Below are 23,373 nucleotides of genomic sequence, written 5' to 3'. Positions count from 1 at the left end.
ATCGTTTTAACTTTAATTGTAAATTATTTTATTCCACCAAAACTAATATACCTACTGTAATGGATACGGTACCTAATTAAATTGTATATTGATTGAAAAATATATATATGTATACAAGTTAAAAGTGATTATTTCAGTATAACGACTACAATGTACCTATTGGTCATTTATTATTGTGCCATGTGTGGTTTGAATATTAAAATGTTGTCTTATTGCCTATTAGATCTAAGTATAAAAATAAATTATTTTAAATAATTGATTACGTTTTTGTGTACTCGGCGTTGAAATTGTGAAGTCAAAATTTGTGTTGCTTTTGTCTGATGCAGTACTGTAGTAGAGAGAACACTTCATTCTAGTGGTACCGTTGTGTACTCCATTGAAGAATTCTAGTTTAATTGGTTATTAAAAAGAGAACACAGTTATGGTCTATGGAATAAAACATCGCGATGGAACAAACGCGAGTATTTTATTATCGTATCGTCATACGTCGCTCTTCGATGGCGTTCGATATTACGTGAGCGGAAAGAAAAACTGTATAATATAAAAAGGACCGGCGGTGTCAAGTGAGTCTTAAATCTTAATAAACACTAACCAACTGAACATACATCGAAATCTTTATAATTATTTGAATTGGCATTATAACTTTATCTGTGTTCGTAAATTAATATTAATTATCATCTAAATCTTAATCTTAACCTTAGATCTAAGATCTTAACTATAATATTATAGTAACTATAACCTATGTATGTACATTCAATATTATATAATGTATTGTACATTTTATATATGGTCAACACTTTTTTTGGTACCTACCCACTTTAGGTAATTAACCAAAACCACATTTTAACCGTGGGTAACACAATATTGTCTCACGAATCGCAACAAATCAGTCGCCGCGCCGCTTTTTCTTTGTAATCAATAGGTACCTATAGACGGAAACACCAAAACTGCCAGAACCAACTCAAACGTATCCAAATATAAAATATTCAATCATGAATCACACTTATTTATTAACGATGACCATTGACCAACGGAGTTGGAGTGTTGGATTTAGAAGTGTAGTATTGGAGATTTTATTCGAATTTTCTGTTATGAAATAATTTTGATTAATAAGTACTTCAATACTTGTATGAAACTATAAAAATGATTTTAAATTAATTAATAACATGAAAAAAAAAAGATACTAATTTATCTTTTAAATTGACGGTTTAGCACCCCGTAGTCCGCACCCCGTCACGATATCATCATTTAACACTGAATAGGTTAAATTTGATAATAGCACAGAAATAATTCTGTGATTACTGATGTTGATAATAGTTTCAAGTTTTAACGGACTGAGGATATATAGGAATCTGGATGTTTCGATTGTTTCGTATTTGTGCTCAATAGTCAATATTGTCGTTAATAGTTTGTGATTAATATTTTTTTTTCATTTTTTTCATTTTTTTCATTTTCATCAACAATTAAAAGATCTTTATTACTGTACTCTGATTAATTACCTATTCGTTCACTTTTTGAATATAAATAAATCAACAATTATTTTATATCAAGGAGAAACAAATGTTTATTTATAGTCTGTGAATTACATCATTTACATCAAGACTATCAAGTAAATAGGCAATATTATTGATTATAAATATTACTTTTATATGATACTCAACAGTCTTTAATGATTAGAAGAAATATTTTTAAGCCATGTCTGATGAAAATGATCGGTGTGAATCAATATACTTCAGTTCCAGTTCGGTTCAATATAGGAAACGATTAGATGCTCAGTTTTACGAAACATCTTGTGAAGAAATGGCCATGAGTTTACTGGGCAAGATACTTGTTAGACGATTAGATGATAATACTATTCTTAGGGGTAGGATTGTTGAAACTGAAAGCTATCTGGGTCATGAAGATGCAGCTTCCCAGTCATTCAAAGGGAAAATAACACCAAGAAATGAACCAATGTTCATGAAACCAGGAACAGCTTATGTTTATTTTACATACGGAATGTACCATTGCTTCAATATTTCAAGCAAAGGTATATTCAGTTATTACATGATTTCAATCGCATAGTTTAAGATTAAAACTGTTTTATCTTGTTAGGAGATGGTGCTGCAGTTTTGATAAGGGCTGTAGAGCCTTTGGATAATTTGAACACTATGGCATCTCTACGAAAACAATTTAGGAAATGTCCAAAAACAGAGATGAAGAATAAAGATTTATGCAATGGTCCTGCAAAGTTATGTATTAGTTTTGCAATTGATATAAAATCTTGCAATAAACAAGATCTAACTTCTTGGGATGGAATGTGGGTAGAAGAAGACGAAAATAGTAAATTAATTGACACAATTGTTTGCTCACCAAGAATAGGTATTAAATGTGAAAAAAAATGGCAAGACAAATTCCTAAGATATTATATTCGTGATAATCCCTGTGTTAGCAAGATTGAAAAAATTAAAATGAATGAATTGAAGTATTCACAAATTGAAAATTTAAAATAAAAATAATATATAACCATAAGCGTGCACACGGGGTAGTCAGGGTAGGCACTTGACTACTCTGCGAACAACTCCCCCTCCTCAACTTAATATTATGTTTAACCATTTCAGTATGTCCGTAAACGGTAAAATGTTAGAAATAAGAATACTGGAAAAATTAAAAAAAATATATCGTCGTTAGTAACTGCCATGATAAAATAAATATATCATAATTTTATTTTATCAATTTATTGTATCATGGTTATCGCTGTTCAAACATTGAATTCTATCCATAGAGTAATACCACAGACTATGTTTTCATATACAAGATTTTCAAGGAAGAAAACGATACGTATCGATACGTTCCGGAAACGGGCTCGAGTGTTCAAGAAGTTTACGATACGTTAAAAAGTTACATCTGTATCCACGGTTGTATTATATATTGTATTATATATCTATTGTATCGAGATTTGACGTATAGTCTGTGGTAATACTCTATGATCTTATCGCAAACCAGACTGGTTGATTTCAGTTTACAACATTGAGTAATCCATGGCTAAATATATACATATTTATAATTAGTCATGGAGTAATCTATTTTATAGGTTCTATGGCTCCGTGGTAGACCATTGAATAATATCGATATTCGTTTATGATATTAATATTATGATAAAGTATTCGTGTTTTTACCGAATGTGACTACTGACTAACGAATTATTGCTCGAAAAAACGATACCTACATATTATAAAGAATTTAATTTGTAAATTATTTAATAAGGTGTATGTTAATTTAGAATTGTGATTTTAATCTCAAAAAATTTTTTTTTAGGTATACTACATTTAATTATTACTTATAAAATATTTTTTTATTATGGTAAATGCAGTTAAATAAAGTTACCCTATTAAAAATTTTTTGTTCATGTTAAATGTCAATGTGTAATGTATCATGTATGACTACCCTGCCAATAATGTCTGCGCACGCTTATGTATATAACTATTAAGTACCGGGTTTTAACTTTAAATAATGTGTTCAATCTTTATGTTAATATTTTTTATTTCTCTGTAATAAATAAGGTAGATTATTAATAAATGTTTGTTTATTACCTATTGGGAATTATTTTATCTATTAACTAGTAATAAAAAATAATTATTTTGTTAAACGTATGAAATAAATCAAATCGAGTTAAAATATATTACTTAAAAAAATATGATCAGGGCTTATTTAACATGTTAATAAATATTTTATGAATTTAATTGTTCACATCATATTTGGTGTACAATTTTAACATTTTTATTTCAGTAGTTAATATCAATGCATGATAACATTAACTTAATTTGAAATATAATAATTGTATCTATGTTTATTTAATGATTAAAACTAAATATTTGTTTAACACAAAAATCAACTATGTGTTAATAATTTTTATCAACAAACTTACCATTGTGCATATTATTTTCAATTAATTCACTTTAAATACTTTTTTTTGGTATATTATGTATTTTATTGTAAATATATAAATTTATTTTTATTTATATAAGATCTGGAATAAGTAATATTATTATATGAAACAATTATTTTTTTTTTATTTTTACTAAAAAAAAAAATGTTCAAGAAAATTATAAAAATAGCAAACATCCATAGAACAATGTTTAATAAATAAAAACTGGTTAAAGGTTTTTTTTACATTGTATTAAAATGTTGAGCATTTATTTTAAAATATCAATGTAATTGTACAATTGAAAGACAAAAAAATAACAATTAATACTATATATCCCTAATTTAGTAATTCTTGTTAAATAAATAACAAGAAAATGGTAACAAAAATACATCAACAATGTCAAACATGAAATAATATTTTATCACAAAATAATCATCAGACTATATGAATAACTTACTGATACTTAGTTATAAGTCATTATCAATTTAATCATAATACTCATTTCAAAATGAGAAGTATTTATGTTGCTTAGTGTTTTAGCTCACCAAAATTGGTAAAAAAAACATCCAAGCTTATCTGTAAATCTTAAATATTTTCTACTCTTCCTTTTCGCTTTGGTTCTGTTTTCTCTTGGCTTTGAGCTGAAGAATGCTATTAGAAAAATATATATTGAATTTAAAAATTTTAATAAAGTTTATTTATACTAAAATTACAAATAAATACCTTTTGAGAGTTGGAACATTCTGGGGTATTTAAGCTTGATGTGCAAGGCGATTGATCTCTTGAGTGTATCACACTACTACAATTTGATTCTGTACTACATTCATCACCTAAATAGTTACCATTTTTACTTTAAAATTTATACAACCTTAAAATATATTTATTTATTTTTTTACTTATTGTAGATCTCATTGAAATAGGACATGGTAAAATCATATTAGATGTATGCACATTAACATCAGTGAAATGGCTTCTTAGATTATGTTCTAAATAAAAGTAATAAAATATCAGTAAAAAAAAAAAAATAAACATATAGATATATAAAAATATTTCTAAATGTATAAAAAAATATACTAACTTTGTTTTAAGGTATTATTACATGGTGCATAATTTGTTTCGCAGGTAGTCATTTCTAATAAACTTGCAATTTGATTAAGTTGTTTTCTTCTTGCTTTAATTCGACCATTCAACAATCTAAATATAATAAAATTAGCCATTTAAAAACAAAAAAGATGTCTATATTAATACTCAGTTAATATTTATAAAAAATATGTTACTTTTGTCTTGCTGCATTACATCGGATATGATCATCAAAAATTAATTTTACTGTGTTTGTAACTTTATACTTTGTATCATGCATAGTAATGTGCAAAGTTTTTGTTTCATTCTCAATTTTAGTAACCTAAATATTAAGAGTTTAATTATATTTTTTTTATAATAAACAATCACAAAAATATTTTAATTTTTACTTCAGCATCATGAAGATAACAAGACAATTTGCAAACACCCCATCCAAGGAAACGGCTATGTGGTTCAACCAATACTAATTGGCTACTAATTATTGATAAATATCGTCTTGTTTTAGCACCATTTTCAGCAATTATCATACAAGTAATTAAATCATTACCATCTGAAATTTAAAAATAAGTGTAAATATATAAATAGAGTTTTGGATAGCAAATAAATTGATGAGTATGCACAAAGATAATGAGATGTAGTTAACATTTTTACCATTCACAATATTTCTTGCTAATTTAAAAAATTATAGAATCATTTAGCAATTATTTATATAAGAATAGAAATCAATCAACATTTTATTCCAACTAAATTTTATTGAGATTTGTTTGAACTCAAATCTCATTTCAAAATATTATATTATTTGAACATTACTAAGCTAATGGAATTTTAATATGTACAGTATATTAATGTGTTGTTAAATTCAATAAAATCTGAAGTTAGTATTTTAAGGTGTATTGGATACATCTAGCATAACTATGAAAAATAACTTTTATACCAAATATATACTGAATAATTTTTAATAAATAACACTCATTATTTCAAAATGTTTTTGAAGTTGTATCATATAATTTATAGTCTAGCTGAGTAGAATGAAGAGATACAGGGATATACTGCAAAATGTTGGTCAATTTGCATACACTTTAAATACTTATAATTCATAAAATACTCATCAACATTTTAATTGTTATGTATCAAAATATTTCAGAAAATATTCTGCTTCAAAATATGAAACTAAAAATATATTATCATTCAAAAAAATCAAAAACTTAAAAATATATTTAAAAAGAAAAAAGAAATTTGTTTATTTTGACTTGATAGTATGAACATTATTTCAAAAAATGTTATTAGATTTAAAAATAATGAGTGTTATTTGATAAAAGAATCGTTTTATATATAATTTAAAATTCCTTACTTAAATTGATCGGAGTATCAAACAAAAAACATTTAGTTCTGTCAACTAAAGGTAATTGTGTTTCTTCTTTTCCTTCAAAAGTCATTAGTAACTTACGTATACTAAGAAAAGCACAAATAAAATGTCTTGTTCTTTCAACCTATTAAATAATAAAACATATTGTTATTTAGAGCTTATTAAATTGAATTAGTTTAAATGAGCAATTTTATAATAATTTATTTAAGTTTATTAAAATGAAAAAATAAACTTGAATAAGTACTAATACTATTTAAATTATTTTAAAAATAAAACTATGATACGTACATCTCCACATGGTAAACGTTTTGAAAGTGATATTCCTGTCATTGGAGAATGGGCAGGCGGAAGTAACAATGTAGAATCACTTAAAAGTCTTTGAACATTAAGTACCTCTCTGTGCATTTCATTATATTCATCTTCAAAAAGTTCTAAGAACATTTCTTCTTTCTATAAAATACAAAACTTCATTATTTTATATTATAATTGTAATTATAAATAAATATATTTGATAATACTATGCTTACTTTAAAAAATTGTCTAAGAAGTGGTAAAATATTTTCTTTGGCATTAAGAATAACAGCTATGTGTCTGTCAGATATAAACACCTTTTCCTCATGAATTGTTATTTTCTTCAGCAATGCTATGGCCATTTCTAATGTAACTGAACGTACATAACAAACTAGAAAATAAAAGGTAATAAATTTATAAATAAATTTAATGATTAAATCACTTACCAGGTTCTGACGCAGCTGCAATTATGTTAACTAACTTATCTATAAGCTCATTTCTTTCATTACAATGAACAAGTGAAGAACTATTTTCACTTTTAATGGGAGTTAAAAATCCTTCATAATACTCTTTGGAAAGACTTGCATTTTCTGATATAGCATACAATAAACATATACCAAACAGTGCAGAACTGTCAGATTTCTCAATTACCAATTGACTAAAGATCGAATCTAAACACCGACTATGCACAGAATCAGCTAAACAAATAAATAAAAATATTTCATTTTTAATTTGTCTAAAGTAAATAAATGTATAAGGCAAGAGAGGGATAGGAACACCATAGAAGACAAAAATATACAGAATAGAAAATGATAAGAAAATAGCTGTAAAGAAGAGATGAATTTCAAAATGCTATACAAATGTAGGATAAGAGTGACTAAAGAGTAATCTCATATAGTTAAAAGCAAAAGACAATAAAGAAGAAGTGAAGAATTAGTCAAACCTTCATTTTTAGATAAAAGTATTTCTTTTTCTTCGTCTGTTATGTTCATACACGTTAATGATTTCATATCAAAAACATCATTTGATTCAATATCTGATTTTTCTACATTTTCTATTTCTGGTAATACTGATGCTTCATCTCGTAATTTAGTTTCTTCAGTAATCTAAACAAAAAAAATTATTTTAATATGAGAGAAAATAATTCTATTTTCAATAATAAAAACATTTAAGATCTACTTGATTCTTTACAGAAAAATTGCTTTCCAATAAGTATTTAGCTAATGGTGTAACTAATTCAGTTTGATGAATAATTAAAAAAACTTGTGTTAATAAAAATAAACATATATCACTGTTCATCAATGGTTGTTGTTTTACAGCATCTACAAACTATAAAGTATAACAAATTAATTATGTGACATTTTAATAAAATATATAACATATAAGACTTTAAGCTATTTAAACGTATATTTACTTCTTCTGTTTCAACAATAATGTATTTATCTGGTGGTGCTAACGAATGAATATAATAAGGTACAAACAGTTTATTCATTAAATGATCAATAAGAACTTCATTTAACATATCAACCTTTGAGCTTAAAATATCATTTAGATAATGTAAATCGTCTAGATGTGAACTGACAAGATCTGCAAGTTTAACTCTATACTGATCTCTAAAAATAAAAAAATATTTGTAATCATGTGAACTTTATAAATTACTAAATATTAAATTACTGTATATTTTTTTGAGTATCAACATCAATTGGTTTAGCTCTTGCACTAGCATCTAATTCTAAGACGTGTTTACCCATAAACCAAACCAAGTTTCCAAAATATGGAGCACATGTTTTATCCCTGATAAATCGTAACATGCTTTCATCTTCAACTCTGTAAACATTAAGTGTCAATGTACGGACATATGTACGTACCATAGAATCAGGATGGTTGAAAAACTTAATTGCTTCTGTATAAAGTGGAAAATCATTGGTTGACTATGAGTTATACATAAAAATAAAAATTAGAATTAATGAATTTCAGAGCTTTTAAATAAATTGTATTACCTCATTATAAAAAAAGTGAATGGTATTTAAATTAAGTTTAAAAGATAATGTTTTTAAAAAAGATATATAATAAGCTAAAACATCTTCATCAGAAAAATCCAGCTTATTTATGATTATGCTATTAACATGGTTATTGCTGAGCAAATAATCTAGAAATAAAATTAAAATATTATTGGTTTGTTAAAAAAATTTATGGATTTGAAATGAACACTTACATAAAGCAGTCTTATTTTTAATGTTTTCAAATATAATATTCAGTGTTTGAAGCAATTGAACACAAACATAATTTCCACACTTCTGATTCAAAATATGTAGAAAGTAATTAAACATATTATTTTCCAAAAAGTACCTAAACATGTACAACAATGTCCATAAATATAAAAATAATTATTTTTTTAACTTGTATCATAGATTTTGTGCCGAACAATTTTATATATTGATGATGATATGTGTTTTTAAAATTAAAACTCACAATATTACATAAATACAGAGTTTTGCCTCATGTGATTACTGGTTTATTAAATTAATTGTTTATTGGAAAATTTTTTATTAAAATCACCAAGTACCAAATTAATATTGAATCACTTTTATAAACATTCTTATTGTTTTTATGATATTTAAAACAGATTAATTTATAAGACTAATTTTATTTTTGAACTTATCAGATTATAATAGTGTGTACATTATACCATTCAGTTATCTTTGTATGTTGCGTAAAAGTGTCAATTAGTTTATTATACGTAATTTGTGATCAACTAGAATAGAATCAAAACGATCTGAACCAATGTGATTACATTAAGCAGAATTCACTAAATCCAATTTTTGTTATTTGTTTTGAAATAAATTAAATAAAATTTATGTTAAATATAAATAATACATAATTTAATTGAACTCAGAAAAATAATACCTTCATTCAATGTATCTGATTTTGTTTTTTAATATATTAATTTTATATAGTAGACCAGGAGTCAGCAATTAAATTCTATAGCCATCCCAGGTAGTTTGAAAACGTTTTTTGAGGACCAGAAAAAACTTATGTGCTGAAAACCAGTATTAAAAAATATTTTAAATTTTTGGTGGTCCAGTTATTTTCCTTTTTTGGGCCAGGCTGACTGCTTATTGCCGACCTCTGTGATAGACAATTAACAAATACAGAGTATCAAAACAAACAAATTTTGCCCTTATTAACTGATGTTTCATTTTAACATACATGACTGGACTGTTAAAGACTTTCTATTTTCTACTAAAAATATACTATATAAGTTAATATCATTATCAAGTTGATGTTTTTTTTCTTAATTAGTAAAGTTTTTTTAAAGGTTGAATAATATTAAGGTCTTAATAATCATTAAAAATATTTGATTTCACCAGAAAATTATATAACTATAATTTTAATATAATAAAATATGCTGCTTAATTTTATACAATTTAAAATAACATTTATTAATTATATTGGTAAATGTATGCAATTTAGCTGTGATAAAAATAATGATATGACTAATATTTGATTATTAACTGCTTGATTAGACATAATAACTTTAAACGATCATGTAATAATCAAAATATATTGTACAATTTGGCAAATTTTTGAAAAGTTAGGTGTTAAAATTTCCATTTATTAGTCTATAGTAATTCTAATTGTTTTAAGTTTAATAGAGAATAGCTCATATTCTATCTATTAAGATCACTAATAATTTTAATGAATAAAAATATATTTTTTACTGTGTCATTATGAAATCTTTTAATTTGGATAATATGATGACTACAAAATTTATATTAAAAATAATCAGTAGGTCATCATAATTTTTTTTGATGTTATTGCCTACTATGTGTCATTATTCACTTTGTTTGTAAAACAATTAACAAATTATAACATAAGTCAATTTTCTCAAATGACAAAATTATTTCAACTACCTAATCATTAGTCATTAGAAATAATAATAATAATAGTAATGATAAATAATACCTAGTACATGATTATTTTAATGATTTTATTATAATCATATTAGTTAAATATTCTGTGGTACAAACTAAAAGCTATCCACCTGCAGATATTATTAAATTATAATATAAAACTGCGTTTCTCAAACTTTTTTCATTCACTAATTAATGACTTTTCACCACTATACTATATACTCCAAATGTTAAAGTGTCATATATTTTCACTTTTTGTGCAAACATTTTTTAAATATTTCAAAAATAAGTTTTAATAGTAAAATAAGCATTTAGTTACTCAAATACTGCTGGACTATTTTGATCGCCCCAAATCAATATTTCGGCCATACTCCTAAACGATTCAACTAACAAAGTACGATTGGTATCCACAACATTTTGATTTTTGCTTAATACTGTATAGATATATCTGTAAACAAAATTAAACATAAATAACTATGTTTTAAAACAATTACTTATGATATTTTTAAACCAGAGGAATTACTTGAGATACTCTAACGAGTGAAGGTTTTCCGGTTTTACCAATTTTTTTGAGCGAAACATATTATTGCTTGTTTGAGTGTCTACAATTCATATCCAACTGTGTAATATTTCGATAGTGTTCAACATCAGTGTAGATTATCATTATTGTGATTAACTGATTCTGAGTTCACATATCTTGATTAAAATGTATCGTTGTGTAAACAAATCGAAAAAAGTGAATAACTTTGATTGTTACTAACGATATCAAAGTTATAGTTCGACACAAAGCTTAAGACAATTTTATTATCATTAATCGTTTCGAGCGGTCGAGGACACTACGTAGTACGTTAAAACTTTGTAAGAATATCAAATTCAAAACAATAACATTCCTAATCGGGGTGGTGGGAACGAGTTACGGCGCGCGGGCGTACAAATTATGTATTCCCTGATTAGGAAATTGATAACAAATGTGCGAGGTAACTTTTACTTTCGCCGATGCAGGTCCGTGTGAGATTGAACAGCTGATCGGCAGAATCTTTTTAAAATATTTTCACCTAAAAAAAAACTGTCTAAAAACGAGAAAAATGTAACTAAAAAATAATATATTAAATGAGGGTTTGACTTTGGGTGATCAAAAGTGACTAGAATGCGAGGATTCTAAATTCTGATAGCCGAACGGACAAGCCGCCGTTTTCGCCATGACGTTTCTTCCATGGAAAATGGTTTTTTTATGTTTTTTTTTTAATTATTTTATTTACCGTGGGTGGAATCACTGGAATGTCCTTGCACTTGCTAAGCCCCGAAATCACGACGTCCGACAACGACGGCAGCCACCAGTTTTGATATTTTCCGATGTTTGGTTCCCACATCAATAAAAATCATTTGGCGGCCAATAAAAACGATCTGTACATGTTAAACGATCACCTAACAGCGTGCACCGCGATTTCCCGGTAGGTAGTGTTCGGTTTCGGGTCGGCCGCGCAAAATGCAAGCCATCAAGTGTGTCGTAGTCGGCGATGGGTAAGTTTTATAACGTAGTAGGTACATAACGATACTTCTATTGTGTACATAAATATATTGTATGTACATGTGTTTGTGTTGTGTATTAAAAAAAAGAATAAATCCTCACACAATCTGGTACCATTTCTTCTCTGTACGCCCAATGACTGTCTTACGTTTACAATTCCCCGTTATCTCTGTAGTTTTTGGTCTTTTCCTAAGAGTGTTCAATGATTAAAGTTCTATAGTTATCGAGTGCCATCATCACACTCTAAGCTATATCTGTTTATTATAGATTTTGATATAAAGATATAAACATGTTGACAGTTGAGTCTATTCGTAAGCTTGTAATCATTTGTAGGTCTTATCCTCTATCACAGATGACTCTCATTATGCTTCCATAACATTACTTACCCAACTACCCTATATTCTTGAAGACATATATTTTGTCAATTATTTCAATTTTTTCCATTTACAAAAATTGAATATTTTTTGTCAAACATGCCTTGCACACCTGTTTGATTTTTACATTAATATTCAATAATAGTTTGTTAATATTGCACATTTTTTTTTTAAAATAAATATTATATTTATGTATACATAGATCTGTTTCTAATTAGTGTGAGTTCTGTACATCATTATTTTGTCCTTTTTACAGAGCGGTTGGTAAAACATGTTTACTCATTAGTTATACAAGCAATGCATTTCCTGGAGAATACATACCTACTGTGTAAGTAACTTAAAAACCTTTAATTAATCTTACAGATGTCCTGTTATTTATTTTATGTGTAATCTATAAAGTACATTTATTAGTTAACTTAATTAATTTCTCTGTAATACAATTATTGTGTTTTGGAATTGATTATCTTTGATAAGATTATAATTAGATTGGTTATGACCAGTAGATTATTATTATTAAATCCTTGAAATATATCGTTTTATATTTAAGTTTGTTCTGTTGAGTACACATTTATACATGTTTATAATATAGGTATACAATATTATATGTATTAAATACTAAAATTAACTACATTCCTGATAATAATAGTTGAAGATAAAAAATTACATGCTGAAAAACCATAATTACTTACCTCATATTTTATTATTTAAAATTATAAAATATGGTGTTAACATTTAAATTATAAATTATTATAAATATTCAAATCATATAATTTCTATTTATTAATTGTACTCACTATTATTTTAAAATTTTTTTCAAAATACATGTTATACCTTACATCATTTAATTCAATAAATTCATTATATTGATAAATCTTCAATCTTGATTTTATTTTGGTGTAAAATATAATTTTATGTTTAATAAATTAAATTAATATTATTTAATTTTAGATTTGACAACTATTCAGCCAATGTTATGGTCGATGGAAAACCTATAAACTTAGGATTGTGGGATACTGCTGGTCAAGAAGATTATGACAGGCTTAGGCCTCTTTCATATCCACAAACAGTATGTTTATTTTTCAGTTATTTTTATAAAAAAAATGTTAACATTTTACAAGATATGATAAATATTAATTTAACATTTTTGCATATTTTTAATCATAAATTTTACTTTTTTTAACAGGATGTGTTTCTTATATGTTTTTCACTAGTAAATCCTGCATCATTTGAAAATGTGCGGGCCAAAGTAAGTTAATAGTAAAAATTATTCTTTGATATATATTTAATTAAAATAATACATATTTTTAGTGGTATCCTGAAGTTCGACATCATTGTCCAAGTACTCCAATTATTTTAGTTGGTACAAAACTTGATTTACGAGAAGATAAAGAAACAATTGATAAACTAAAAGAAAAAAAGTTAACTGCTATTACATATCCACAGGTACATATTTATTGTTTACCTATATTAATTAACCTTTATCTAATTAGTTTATTAATTATTTATTTTTAGGGTTTATCAATGGCCAAAGAAATTGGAGCAGTAAAATACTTGGAATGTAGTGCTTTAACTCAAAAAGGTTTAAAAATTGTTTTTGATGAAGCCATTAGAGCAGTTTTATGTCCTGTACTGCCAGTTAAGCCAAAACGTAAATGCACAATAATTTAACAATCATGACTATGTTGTCACTGGTGAGTTAATTTATTATCTTAAAATTAAAATTTTTCAATCGTGAATTTTGTATGGTTAGGCTGTAGAGTTTTTTGTTTATTATTGTAATACCTATTATAAAAAAAATATATCGGTGATAATGTTTTAAAATTAATCATTTTTCTGGCATTCAAAATTGAAGCTTATTTTATATATTTATGAAATACTTAGGGACTTTAAATCCAAATGGAGGATTGTCCAAGACTGATAACTGTCAGTTCACCGATCGATACACATTTTGTTGGCGTATAACAACTAACAAAAAACAAAAGTTCTTCCTGCAAAATAATAGAGCGCACATAATAATTAAATTATGTAATATAAAGTATGATAAGAAATTTATATATTAACTAGGGACCTATAATGCTGTTGAACAAACTTATGGCCTAATTTTATAGTCTAATCATGTAATCTATAGCTTAATCATTTTTATAAAGAAAAAATAATATATATATATTTAAATAATCCATAAGTTAATTAATTCTCTAATTGTAAATTAATACAAACCAATTTCCATTGTGAATTTTTTTTTTTTTTTTAATTATTTTACAATTTATTTTCTATTAAGTTGCTTGGTGCTACTTACTTTCTGTATCTTTTAATATCACTAAAAAAATTTTTTACTCTCTAATGACATTGCCACAATATATGTTACTGTGTATGGTAATAATTTATAATTAATATAAAAAAATTAAATCTACAAAATACCATCATACATTTTGAATACATTATAGTTACATGATAAATTGAATAATGTTGGTAATTTATTCTCAATTGTAAAAATATAAGCTAAGTGATGTAATATTGTTACAGTTCAATAGTAGCATGGTTATTTTAAGTTAGGCTGTAATCAAAAAATTATTTATTTATCTCTTAAGCTTTATGGATTTAAAATATAAGCACTGTGTGCTTATTATTATTTTCAATTATTTATCATGTATAACTGACATAAATGCATTTTCCAGTGGTTTAGAGTATAAAATATTGTGTATATAGAAATTATATGAAATATGTACAAAAGCAACAAAACCTATAGTATCATTTTTGTAATATTTGTTATGTCTAAAAAAATCAGAATTTTAATGTTATTTTTTACTGAGTTTCTTTATAAAATGTTGTTGGACCTACTAGACGCATGATATTTATTATACAGTCATGTGTTTTTTTTTTTTTTTGTACGATATTCATTTTTTTTTCTTTTTATTTTAACCTTGTAATTTCTAAATAAATGATATATCTTGTGTAAAAAAAGATAGTTACTTTTATTTTTCAACCCTATGTTTATGACTTTAAAGAATGTAGTCATTACTTTCATAAATAAATGATGTTTTATTGCATTTTTAATTTATATTTTTTATTACTAATTGAACATTTGTATTTCTTCTTTATTAATGTCTAATATATTTAAGAATACTTTATTATCCTTTATACCTTGAATAGCTTATTATGATCATAGATCTGATGCGAATTATTTCAAAATTGTAACTGATAATTAGCAAAATGTATTAAATAAATTAATCTGGGACCAGTTAAAAATGTTTGTTTGTTAATTGAAAATTAAAATTGTGGAAAATTAATTAATTCACTATGATTTATTTTACATTTTGCATAATATGCTAATAAATAATAGTACTATATATTATATATAGATACATAACAATCCATTAAGTATTTGTTTTAAGCTATTACAATTTTACAAGACTCCTTTAATAACCTTTTGTCTTTAAAATAATTCCATTTTTTTATTATATTTATACATTATATTATTACTAATTATTATTTTATATTATTTTTAAATTAGTTATTTATTTTGTTACTTTAATTCAAATTATTTGTTCTGTGTACCACTACAATTAAAATTTTTAATTTCAATGTTATTAACTTATCAAATAAATATAAAAGTACTGAAATTTAGATCAGTTTTGAAAATTTAATATTTGGTTAAAATACTTAATTTACCTGTTACCCAAATTATTGATATCAAAACAATAATCAATTATGGTTTACCCATAGTTATTAATTGTGAATGTGGAAGTGAATATTAAGTCCATGTTTACAATTCATCTTAAAAAATGTATGACAAAAGTTTATGTATTTTATTTTGAATATATTTTTAGGAGTAATATTATCATGTCTAAAAATGAATAATTATTATATTAGTATCTAAATTTAAATTATTTTTAGTAAAGAAAAATGAATATTCTCTTGAAAGATTTATTATTCTCTCATTTTAATGCTTATTTATATAGATTAACATAAATCATTTGGGATGATAATTATATTTTTAGATTTTTCATCAATGCTTATTTGTAATAACTAATAAGTAATAAAATAATAATAATTGGATATATAACATTTACCATACCCAGTTCACAGTCCAATTAAAGTTCACTTCTGGTATGCTCGTCTGCTGAACTATGATTTATACTGGTTAATGTCTTGCTAATAATTAATATATGCCATGGATATTGCCAACAAATTCAGCAGTTATAATTAATATGAGTTGCAACATAATTTTGTTCGATAATGATTAATGTTTAATGTTTATACAGTTTTCTTTAAATTTGGCTAATGATAATTGTTCTATTGTAAAATAAAGAAATAAATGTAATGAAAACAAAAGTTGCTGACATTTCAACGAATGAAAATTTTTTTAGAGTTCGTATTTATATTGATAAATCTATTCCTCTATACATTTATTCCCGCCCCCGCTGTCATAATGTCATACGTAGATATTGGTCATTGCCCATTGGATATTCCACTAAATTTGTTATACCTATATCTCGGCACAAGACAGAGTTTTAGTTTATAATTTGTATTGTTATCTTAAACTTTGAAACAATAATAAATCATTTATTACATTCTGACTTTATCAATTTTCTAAAGTATGTGCCGAAATAAATAAAATATTGTGATTTAATAAAAACGTATTAAGTGTAGGTATAAGTTGAAATAATCAAATATGCAGTATCAAACTTTAAATCAAATTAATATATACTGTTTTGTAAAATTTTACAGTGATAAACCTAAGCTGATTAATTATTATTTTCAATATGAGATTATTTTAAATACATTGTCTATACCCGTTTGTTTAATTTTTATTAAACAATCTCGTTGAAAAAAAAAAAAAAATTAAAACGATAATCTATTACAACTAATTTTGCGATAGCGTATTACATATTTATCTTCCAAACTAGTATCCATTAATATTTAATACCGGTGCTCGACTGAGAGCAATAGCATTCGTTTCCTATTTCCTGTTTAAGATATCAAATATTTATAATATTTATATTTTGAAGTTCGTCTTTTATTGTGCTGTAATAAATATTATTGTTTTGTTTGTTAAAAACAGCGTGTAAATACGGAAAAGTGAAAATCTCTGTACATATATTAATAATACACCGATTTTAAGTTTCATCTTAGGTATTATTTAAATATTAATTCCGAAAATGAGAAAGTTTTGGACCAAGTATAAAAATAATTTTTATGTTTATTGTTTAATATCTTCTTGTGTTGAATAAAAAACTACATTTTTTATTTCATAAGGACTTGTGTATCGCCGACCACCACCTATACTAACCAGTCACTGAAAAAATAAATGGTTTTTAAAGTTTAAAAAGACTTTTTTTTAATTGTAAATTATTAAATTAGATAATATTGCTACCTACGTAATTACTAATAACATTTACTATTCGCCATCTGTTCCACAATTCAAAATGGACCAAACAGCATAACCTAGACGGCTAATGTCATCTACAACCTTATCTTTAAGTATTTATAAATTATCGATTTCAGAATATCAATTAATAATAATCAAAAAAATTCATTCGTGAAATGACATAATAATATGATGCATAAAAAATGTATTTACATAGTGATTTCGTGTGTTGTGTCCGCCGTCTTATACTACCCAACTCAAAATTATATAAAATACCTAGTTACAATTTTATGTTCAGAATTAATTTCCCTCTGTTATTTTGTGATATTAGTATGAATTAACCTATAATTAGATTGAAATGTAAGAATAAATTCCAGTGACCCACCTTGTTTTTTTTTTATATTTCAATTATTATTTTAAAACAAGTTATGAGCATTTCATTGTATAAGTGCGCGAGTACGGCCGGCGCCCGACCGCCACACGAATTGGCGATTTTTTCACATAATTATAAACGCTCGCGTATTTTTATTATTTATTTCATAAATCTAAAATCTTTCAATCAAGTCTGACCAAAATCTCGTAACATTTTATCGGCGAGGTGCGATCGGTATTGCTCTAATCATTGGTATCCACTTTCTTTAAGCTACCTATAAAATTGTATACGCACTTGGTAGAAACTTCAGACTCTATCTATAATATAATATCAGTAATTTTAGCCATCGCGAGCTCGTATAGCAATACAAATATGTAAGTATTTCAAGCCTGGACCCATCGGTTTGTACTTATAGCGGCCGTTATTCCAATGCTATCTGTTTAAAAGTCGAAATCTATTCGAAGACGAAGTCGTTCACACGACTTCTTGCGGGTAAAACGAGTTAGTTGACGATAAAATTAAAAAAAACTTAGCAATTTTCCTTTTTTCTTCCGTGACTGGGAATAGGTAGGTATATCATAAATTTAGCGCGCGCGCGCGTCGTAGGTACTCATATAATATAATCGAATATGATACGTAGTATTGAATTTAACCGGAAAGCATTTATGTTATAATAATGTTTTCAAGTTAAACCACACGCATAGACGCATGTCGCATAGTACATCATGTATATCTGTATAATTATATAAAAATAAATTTACTTGTTTATTGTTTAGTTTACATTTAAACGAGTAGGTACCTCAAAATGTCTACTGGCGATCATTTGAAATTTCTTATTTGAATATGTTTGCTCTTATAACATGCGTAAGCACCTATACAAATACTAGCTGAGTACTCAACTGTACCTATATACATACGAATAATTGCATTTTAAAATATATTACTATTCTTTCTCGTATTGCGACATTTCACGTTTTGTGAGTATAAATGGTCAACTGGCAATTTGTTCTCAAAACCATTGTAATACCGTGACCTATTGGTTTGGCGTTACCTATCCAATAGTATGAACTCGATTATACCCTTCGCTAAAAACAAATACGTCTTATAAATTCATTAGGTAAAATGTAATATTAAATCATATTATTGTTACAGTTAAAATATGATTATTAGTCTTAATTGACCTAACCGTGAGTTTTGTTTATCAGTGGTTAAAAACGTAAAATGTTAAAACGGTGTTACGTACAAATAATAAATATATCTATTTTAAAATATCTCATTGAGACCACTCACTAATTTATTGCATAATATACGTTATCATTGCGTGTTGTACGTAGTTATTAGTGTTATTATTCGGCATTGTTGAGAGCGGCTTCGTTTGAGATTTTTAGGCAAAGTCCTTACACATCCTAGAGGTGATTTCAAATTATCGGCTTTGACCTGAAGTGGTGCAGTGAACACGACTGTTTTGTTTCCGTGCCGCTAGTTTACAGTAGACGTTTGAAGTAAAAAATTTAATTACTTATCTAAATTTCCGGTGAAATGTAATTAAGTAGAGTACTTATGTAGTAGTACCTAGATGTAAATATAGCCTATAGGCTATAACTTGTGAAGTTTTACAACTTCGAATATTAATAACAGCGCTTATAGACACGCCAAGTGTACCTCTACCTGCTATCCCGCCCGTTATGATTAGCAAGTATTGCATATTGCCTACAGACTTTATTATAATATTATTATGTATATTTATTTTATTGCCTATACTTGAACAAAAAAACTTAACACCATAATATTATATATTTATCAAGTACACCACCAGAGCGTATACAAAAATTAAACAATTTTGAATGAAATATAAATTCATACTACTTAAATATATATATATGTATATAATCTTATGATAAGCATTATTCATGAACTATAAAAACTTTTTTTTGTACAAAAAAAATTAAGTTTATGTAAAAAGAAACATCGATATAGTTTAAAAAAAAATAATTTAATTAATCACATGACTCCGTGAAATAAGTTAAAAACAAACTAACAAGAGTAAAAACTCTAATTTTTAAATTCAAGTTAAATTTAAGCAACATTAGGTAGGTACTCCGAAATTCAATGCTATGTAAAAATAAAATATTTGCTTAAAAAGTAAATACATAGGTATTATATAAAAATACTTTTGAATAGTTTGGAGGTAGGTAGATGCTCGATGCTTAAAAAACTCAATTAAAATTTACCTTAAATATTCCAACGACGCATTTATACGTGACTTGATGTAAAAAAAAATAAAGTCATAGACATTCCCGTAAATCTATATGTAAGTATAAAGATGTAGACCAGATTATATCGCAGCAGTAATAATCAATCGTCGATCAGCTTGAGAAATACTTCTTGAGCGTAGCACATAATAATTAAGTATCACGTCGTAATAATTATGTTTAATTTAATTAAACCGTGTTACGTAGGCTGTCCTATAATAAGGTATAAAAATATATTGTAAATAATGAAAAAATAATTTATTAGGTACTTTAGAACATTTACAGGATAAAAATTAGACATATTTTTCTATTTTTTTTTTTTTTTACATAGTCACCATTTAAATTGATGTATTTTTTCGATCGATACAATAACTTAAAAATTCAATCTAGGAAATACGCAGTATATTTCCATCGAAGTATTCAGTAACTGCGTTCAAGACCTTCTCATTCTGAAAATGAGTTCTTACCCTAAGTACTTTTTTAACAGACCAAACAAAAAAAAATCTCAAGGTGTCAGATCAGGGCTATATATGGTGGGTGTTACAATAATTTCCAACTTGTATTTTCCCAGTCACGCTTTGGTTTTTCTTTTTGAATGCAGGGTTGCATTGTTATGCAGCAGTTGCTCAGTTCTTTAACATAATTGTCCTCTCCTTTTGAAATACATTTTTTTTTTCAAAATTTCTAACGTTTCAATGTAACAGTCAACATTTATTGTTTCATTTTTTGATAAAATGGCGATCGGTAAAATTTCCAGCGCATCCCAAAACATAATAGCCATTACTTTTTTTGAAGAAATTGTTTGCATTTTTTTGGAACCGATGATTTGGTATGCTTCTGGGCGGCCGTAGAGTCTCGTTTGTTGCAAGGAGTAGGAACCCATGCTTCATATCCTGCAATAATGAGGTGCTCGAGGAAGCTTTTGTCATTATGAGCACGATTCAAATGCTCTAGGGATATCCACATGTGTTTGTTTTTGTGATCTGCGTTAATCATTTTAGGAACCCAACGTTTACAGACCTTGCGAAAATTTAATTCATCATGTGCAATTGTACACACAGTAGTTTTTGGAAGATAAAATCGTGTGGTCGTTTCCCGAATTTTAAGTCGTCTATTCAATCGTAGTAGTTTTTTTGACCACCCCAATGGTTTTAGTGGTAAACGTGCTTGTTGGTCGACCTCTCCTTGCCGCCTCATCATCAACACTTTCTAGACCGGAATTAACTTTTGTACACCCAACTGATACACTTTTTCGAGACATTACGTGTGGGCCATAAACTTTGGTTATATTGTGATGAATTACAGTCGGAGAAAAGTTTTGAAAATTCAAAAATCGAATTGCGGCATGGACTTATTTTGTGCAACTTAAAAAATTAATTTAACATGCTTATTATTACGCAGCTGACGGAACACTAAATTATAATAATTGTAACACTTAAAATAAGTCGTTTGTTACTTAAATAATTATCAATTCTGGAAATTTTTTTTTCCGATATAAACCATTGTTTACAATACTTATGCAAATAACCTTGTACCTTATTTATCGGAAACCCTACGTGGCTACGTATATTAAAACATGGCATTGTCGTTTATTTAAATGTATACAATATCTGAACTTCGATTGTATCGTCTAAAAATAATAATTTAAAGTTTATATTGATTAAAGGCTCGGGCACACAGAACGCGGTCTGCGATCCGGTTGTATTATTTACAGAGGCCGTGCGATCAGCCTACCTGTTGCCTGTGACCTGTGTGCCGGAGTCTTAAATAAATTACTAGGTATATAATAATATAATATGTATATGCAGAGATATAGTGGGATGATCCTCCAAAATATTTAACCAATATTATATGTTCTCGCTATTAAGCTTAAAAGATATTGATGTAAATGTGCATATCCAACATTCTGATGCTGCAGATTACTGGTTAAGTAAAAATAAAGGCATAAAGCAGAAAAGTAGATAATCCCTCAGCTATGCAGTGGTACATAGTCGTCATTTTTATGATTTATTTATATGGTTATTATGGTATAATTTATTTTACTGTTGTAGACTGTAGTAATGTGGTATAAACACGCGTAGTCTTAAAATGAATCTTAATACTTTGAAAATTTTATCACGTAAATAGTAAAATGCAATGAATAATTATATACGTACACATTTCAAGTCCCCGTGAATGTTTTTGAATTAGATCTTTTACTAGACCTACAATTTACTTTGTTACGTTTACCAGTTATCCGTTAACGCATATATGCGGGTGCGACGTCCGTTTAAGATTTAATATTATATTGATTAAGAGGATGTAAGCGCACTGTTCGTTTTCTCTCTCTGGTTCTCGCGTAACATTGTACACTTAACGCAGAATCATTTTTTTTTTTATATATATATTTTTGAATAATTTTAGAGTAAAATTACTTATAAACAAAAATTATAGAGAATAATATTTTTGAGGATATGACTTATTGATTTGTCTAAATATTGTCTTAAAACAATTTTAAACACCATTTAAATTTATAATTTTTTTTTTTTTATGTTAAAAGTTGAATACTAACTCAAATAATAATAAAATATAAAACCGATATATTGTGTTTAGCCCTCGAAAATATTATTCTCTACAATTGTTATAACATGTATTGTTACTCGATATGATTACATAAAAACATCAAAAAAATAATTCTGCGTGAATGCGTTTTGTCTACACTATGTGTAGGCTAAAGAGAGAAACAATAGTGCGTTGATATTCTCGTTATAACTTAATGGAAAATTTAAATCGAAAAGTATTAAAAATCCGAGAAAGTTGTTACGAATCTATGTAATGATAAAAAGAAAAAAATCAGATTGTTTACCGTTCTCGGGTGAGCTTTTTAAATGTTTGTCCAACTTGTACCTACAGGCTTTTTTATCTATTATTAGTTACTTAT

General features: G+C 26.4%; 4 protein-coding genes across 5 annotated transcripts; 2 read left to right on the top strand and 2 right to left on the bottom strand.

The window, feature by feature from the left end:
• The first annotated feature begins 1,614 nt into the window (after nucleotides 1-1,614).
• Nucleotides 1,615-2,492, top strand: LOC112593236 (putative 3-methyladenine DNA glycosylase). The gene is made up of 2 exons (XM_025337593.1): nucleotides 1,615-2,029; nucleotides 2,095-2,492. Exons 1-2 carry the CDS (start codon nucleotides 1,696-1,698, stop codon nucleotides 2,490-2,492), a joined length of 732 nt encoding a protein of 243 aa, XP_025193378.1. The 5' UTR covers nucleotides 1,615-1,695.
• Nucleotides 2,493-4,288: 1,796 nt separating this feature from the next.
• Nucleotides 4,289-11,602, bottom strand: LOC112593252 (protein CLEC16A homolog). Of its 2 annotated transcripts, none has more exons than XM_025337616.1 (18): nucleotides 11,082-11,602; nucleotides 10,878-11,006; nucleotides 8,860-8,993; nucleotides 8,645-8,793; nucleotides 8,319-8,575; nucleotides 8,059-8,257; nucleotides 7,836-7,973; nucleotides 7,588-7,750; nucleotides 7,091-7,342; nucleotides 6,881-7,035; nucleotides 6,642-6,803; nucleotides 6,339-6,477; nucleotides 5,377-5,537; nucleotides 5,185-5,309; nucleotides 4,986-5,101; nucleotides 4,804-4,893; nucleotides 4,631-4,737; nucleotides 4,289-4,558 (listed from the first exon to the last, which is right to left on the bottom strand). In XM_025337616.1, the coding sequence occupies exons 1-18, from the start codon at nucleotides 11,138-11,140 to the stop codon at nucleotides 4,493-4,495; spliced, it is 2,601 nt and encodes an 866-aa protein (XP_025193401.1). In that variant the 5' UTR covers nucleotides 11,141-11,602; the 3' UTR covers nucleotides 4,289-4,492. The 2 variants fall into 2 exon arrangements, with proteins under 2 accessions (XP_025193401.1, XP_025193400.1); XM_025337615.1 differs by having other exon boundaries at nucleotides 7,824-7,973; nucleotides 11,082-11,600.
• A 226-nt stretch (nucleotides 11,603-11,828) lies between these two features.
• Nucleotides 11,829-14,647, top strand: LOC112593104 (ras-related protein Rac1). The gene is made up of 7 exons (XM_025337379.1): nucleotides 11,829-12,079; nucleotides 12,717-12,788; nucleotides 13,409-13,526; nucleotides 13,644-13,706; nucleotides 13,769-13,903; nucleotides 13,973-14,151; nucleotides 14,342-14,647. Exons 1-6 carry the CDS (start codon nucleotides 12,045-12,047, stop codon nucleotides 14,126-14,128), a joined length of 579 nt encoding a protein of 192 aa, XP_025193164.1. The 5' UTR covers nucleotides 11,829-12,044; the 3' UTR covers nucleotides 14,129-14,151; nucleotides 14,342-14,647.
• Nucleotides 14,648-21,233: 6,586 nt separating this feature from the next.
• LOC112593262 lies at nucleotides 21,234-21,650 on the bottom strand. The gene has a single exon (XM_025337624.1). It carries the CDS (start codon nucleotides 21,648-21,650, stop codon nucleotides 21,234-21,236), a length of 417 nt encoding a protein of 138 aa, XP_025193409.1.
• Nucleotides 21,651-23,373: the final 1,723 nt, after the last annotated feature.

Source organism: Melanaphis sacchari, unplaced genomic scaffold, assembly GCF_002803265.2.
Source record: "Melanaphis sacchari strain LSU unplaced genomic scaffold, SCAv2.0 Contig1_pilon_pilon, whole genome shotgun sequence".
Lineage (NCBI taxonomy): Eukaryota > Metazoa > Arthropoda > Insecta > Hemiptera > Aphididae > Melanaphis > Melanaphis sacchari.
Note: the sequence above shows the minus strand (reverse complement) of the source record. Positions and strands in the feature narration are given on the sequence as shown.

Excerpts from the sequence above, each read along its gene's own strand:
- LOC112593104 (XM_025337379.1), top strand. The coding sequence starts at position 12,045 with ATGCAAGCCATCAAGTGTGTCGTAGTCGGCGATGG. Across the intron at positions 13,527-13,643 it reads CTCTTTCATATCCACAAACA|GATGTGTTTCTTATATGTTT; the intron begins GTATGTTTATTT and ends TTTTTTTAACAG. Across the intron at positions 13,904-13,972 it reads CTGCTATTACATATCCACAG|GGTTTATCAATGGCCAAAGA; the intron begins GTACATATTTAT and ends ATTTATTTTTAG.
- LOC112593252 (XM_025337615.1), bottom strand. The coding sequence starts at position 11,140 with ATGTTTCGCTCAAAAAAATTGGTAAAACCGGAAAACCTTCACTCGTTA. Across the intron at positions 5,310-5,376 it reads GTTATCTTCATGATGCTGAA|GTTACTAAAATTGAGAATGA; the intron begins GTAAAAATTAAA and ends CTTAATATTTAG. Across the intron at positions 5,102-5,184 it reads TGTAATGCAGCAAGACAAAA|ATTGTTGAATGGTCGAATTA; the intron begins GTAACATATTTT and ends TATTATATTTAG.
- LOC112593262 (XM_025337624.1), bottom strand. The coding sequence starts at position 21,650 with ATGAGGCGGCAAGGAGAGGTCGACCAACAAGCACGTTTACCACTAAAA.
- LOC112593236 (XM_025337593.1), top strand. The coding sequence starts at position 1,696 with ATGTCTGATGAAAATGATCGGTGTGAATCAATATACTTCAGTTCCAGT. Across the intron at positions 2,030-2,094 it reads CTTCAATATTTCAAGCAAAG|GAGATGGTGCTGCAGTTTTG; the intron begins GTATATTCAGTT and ends TTATCTTGTTAG.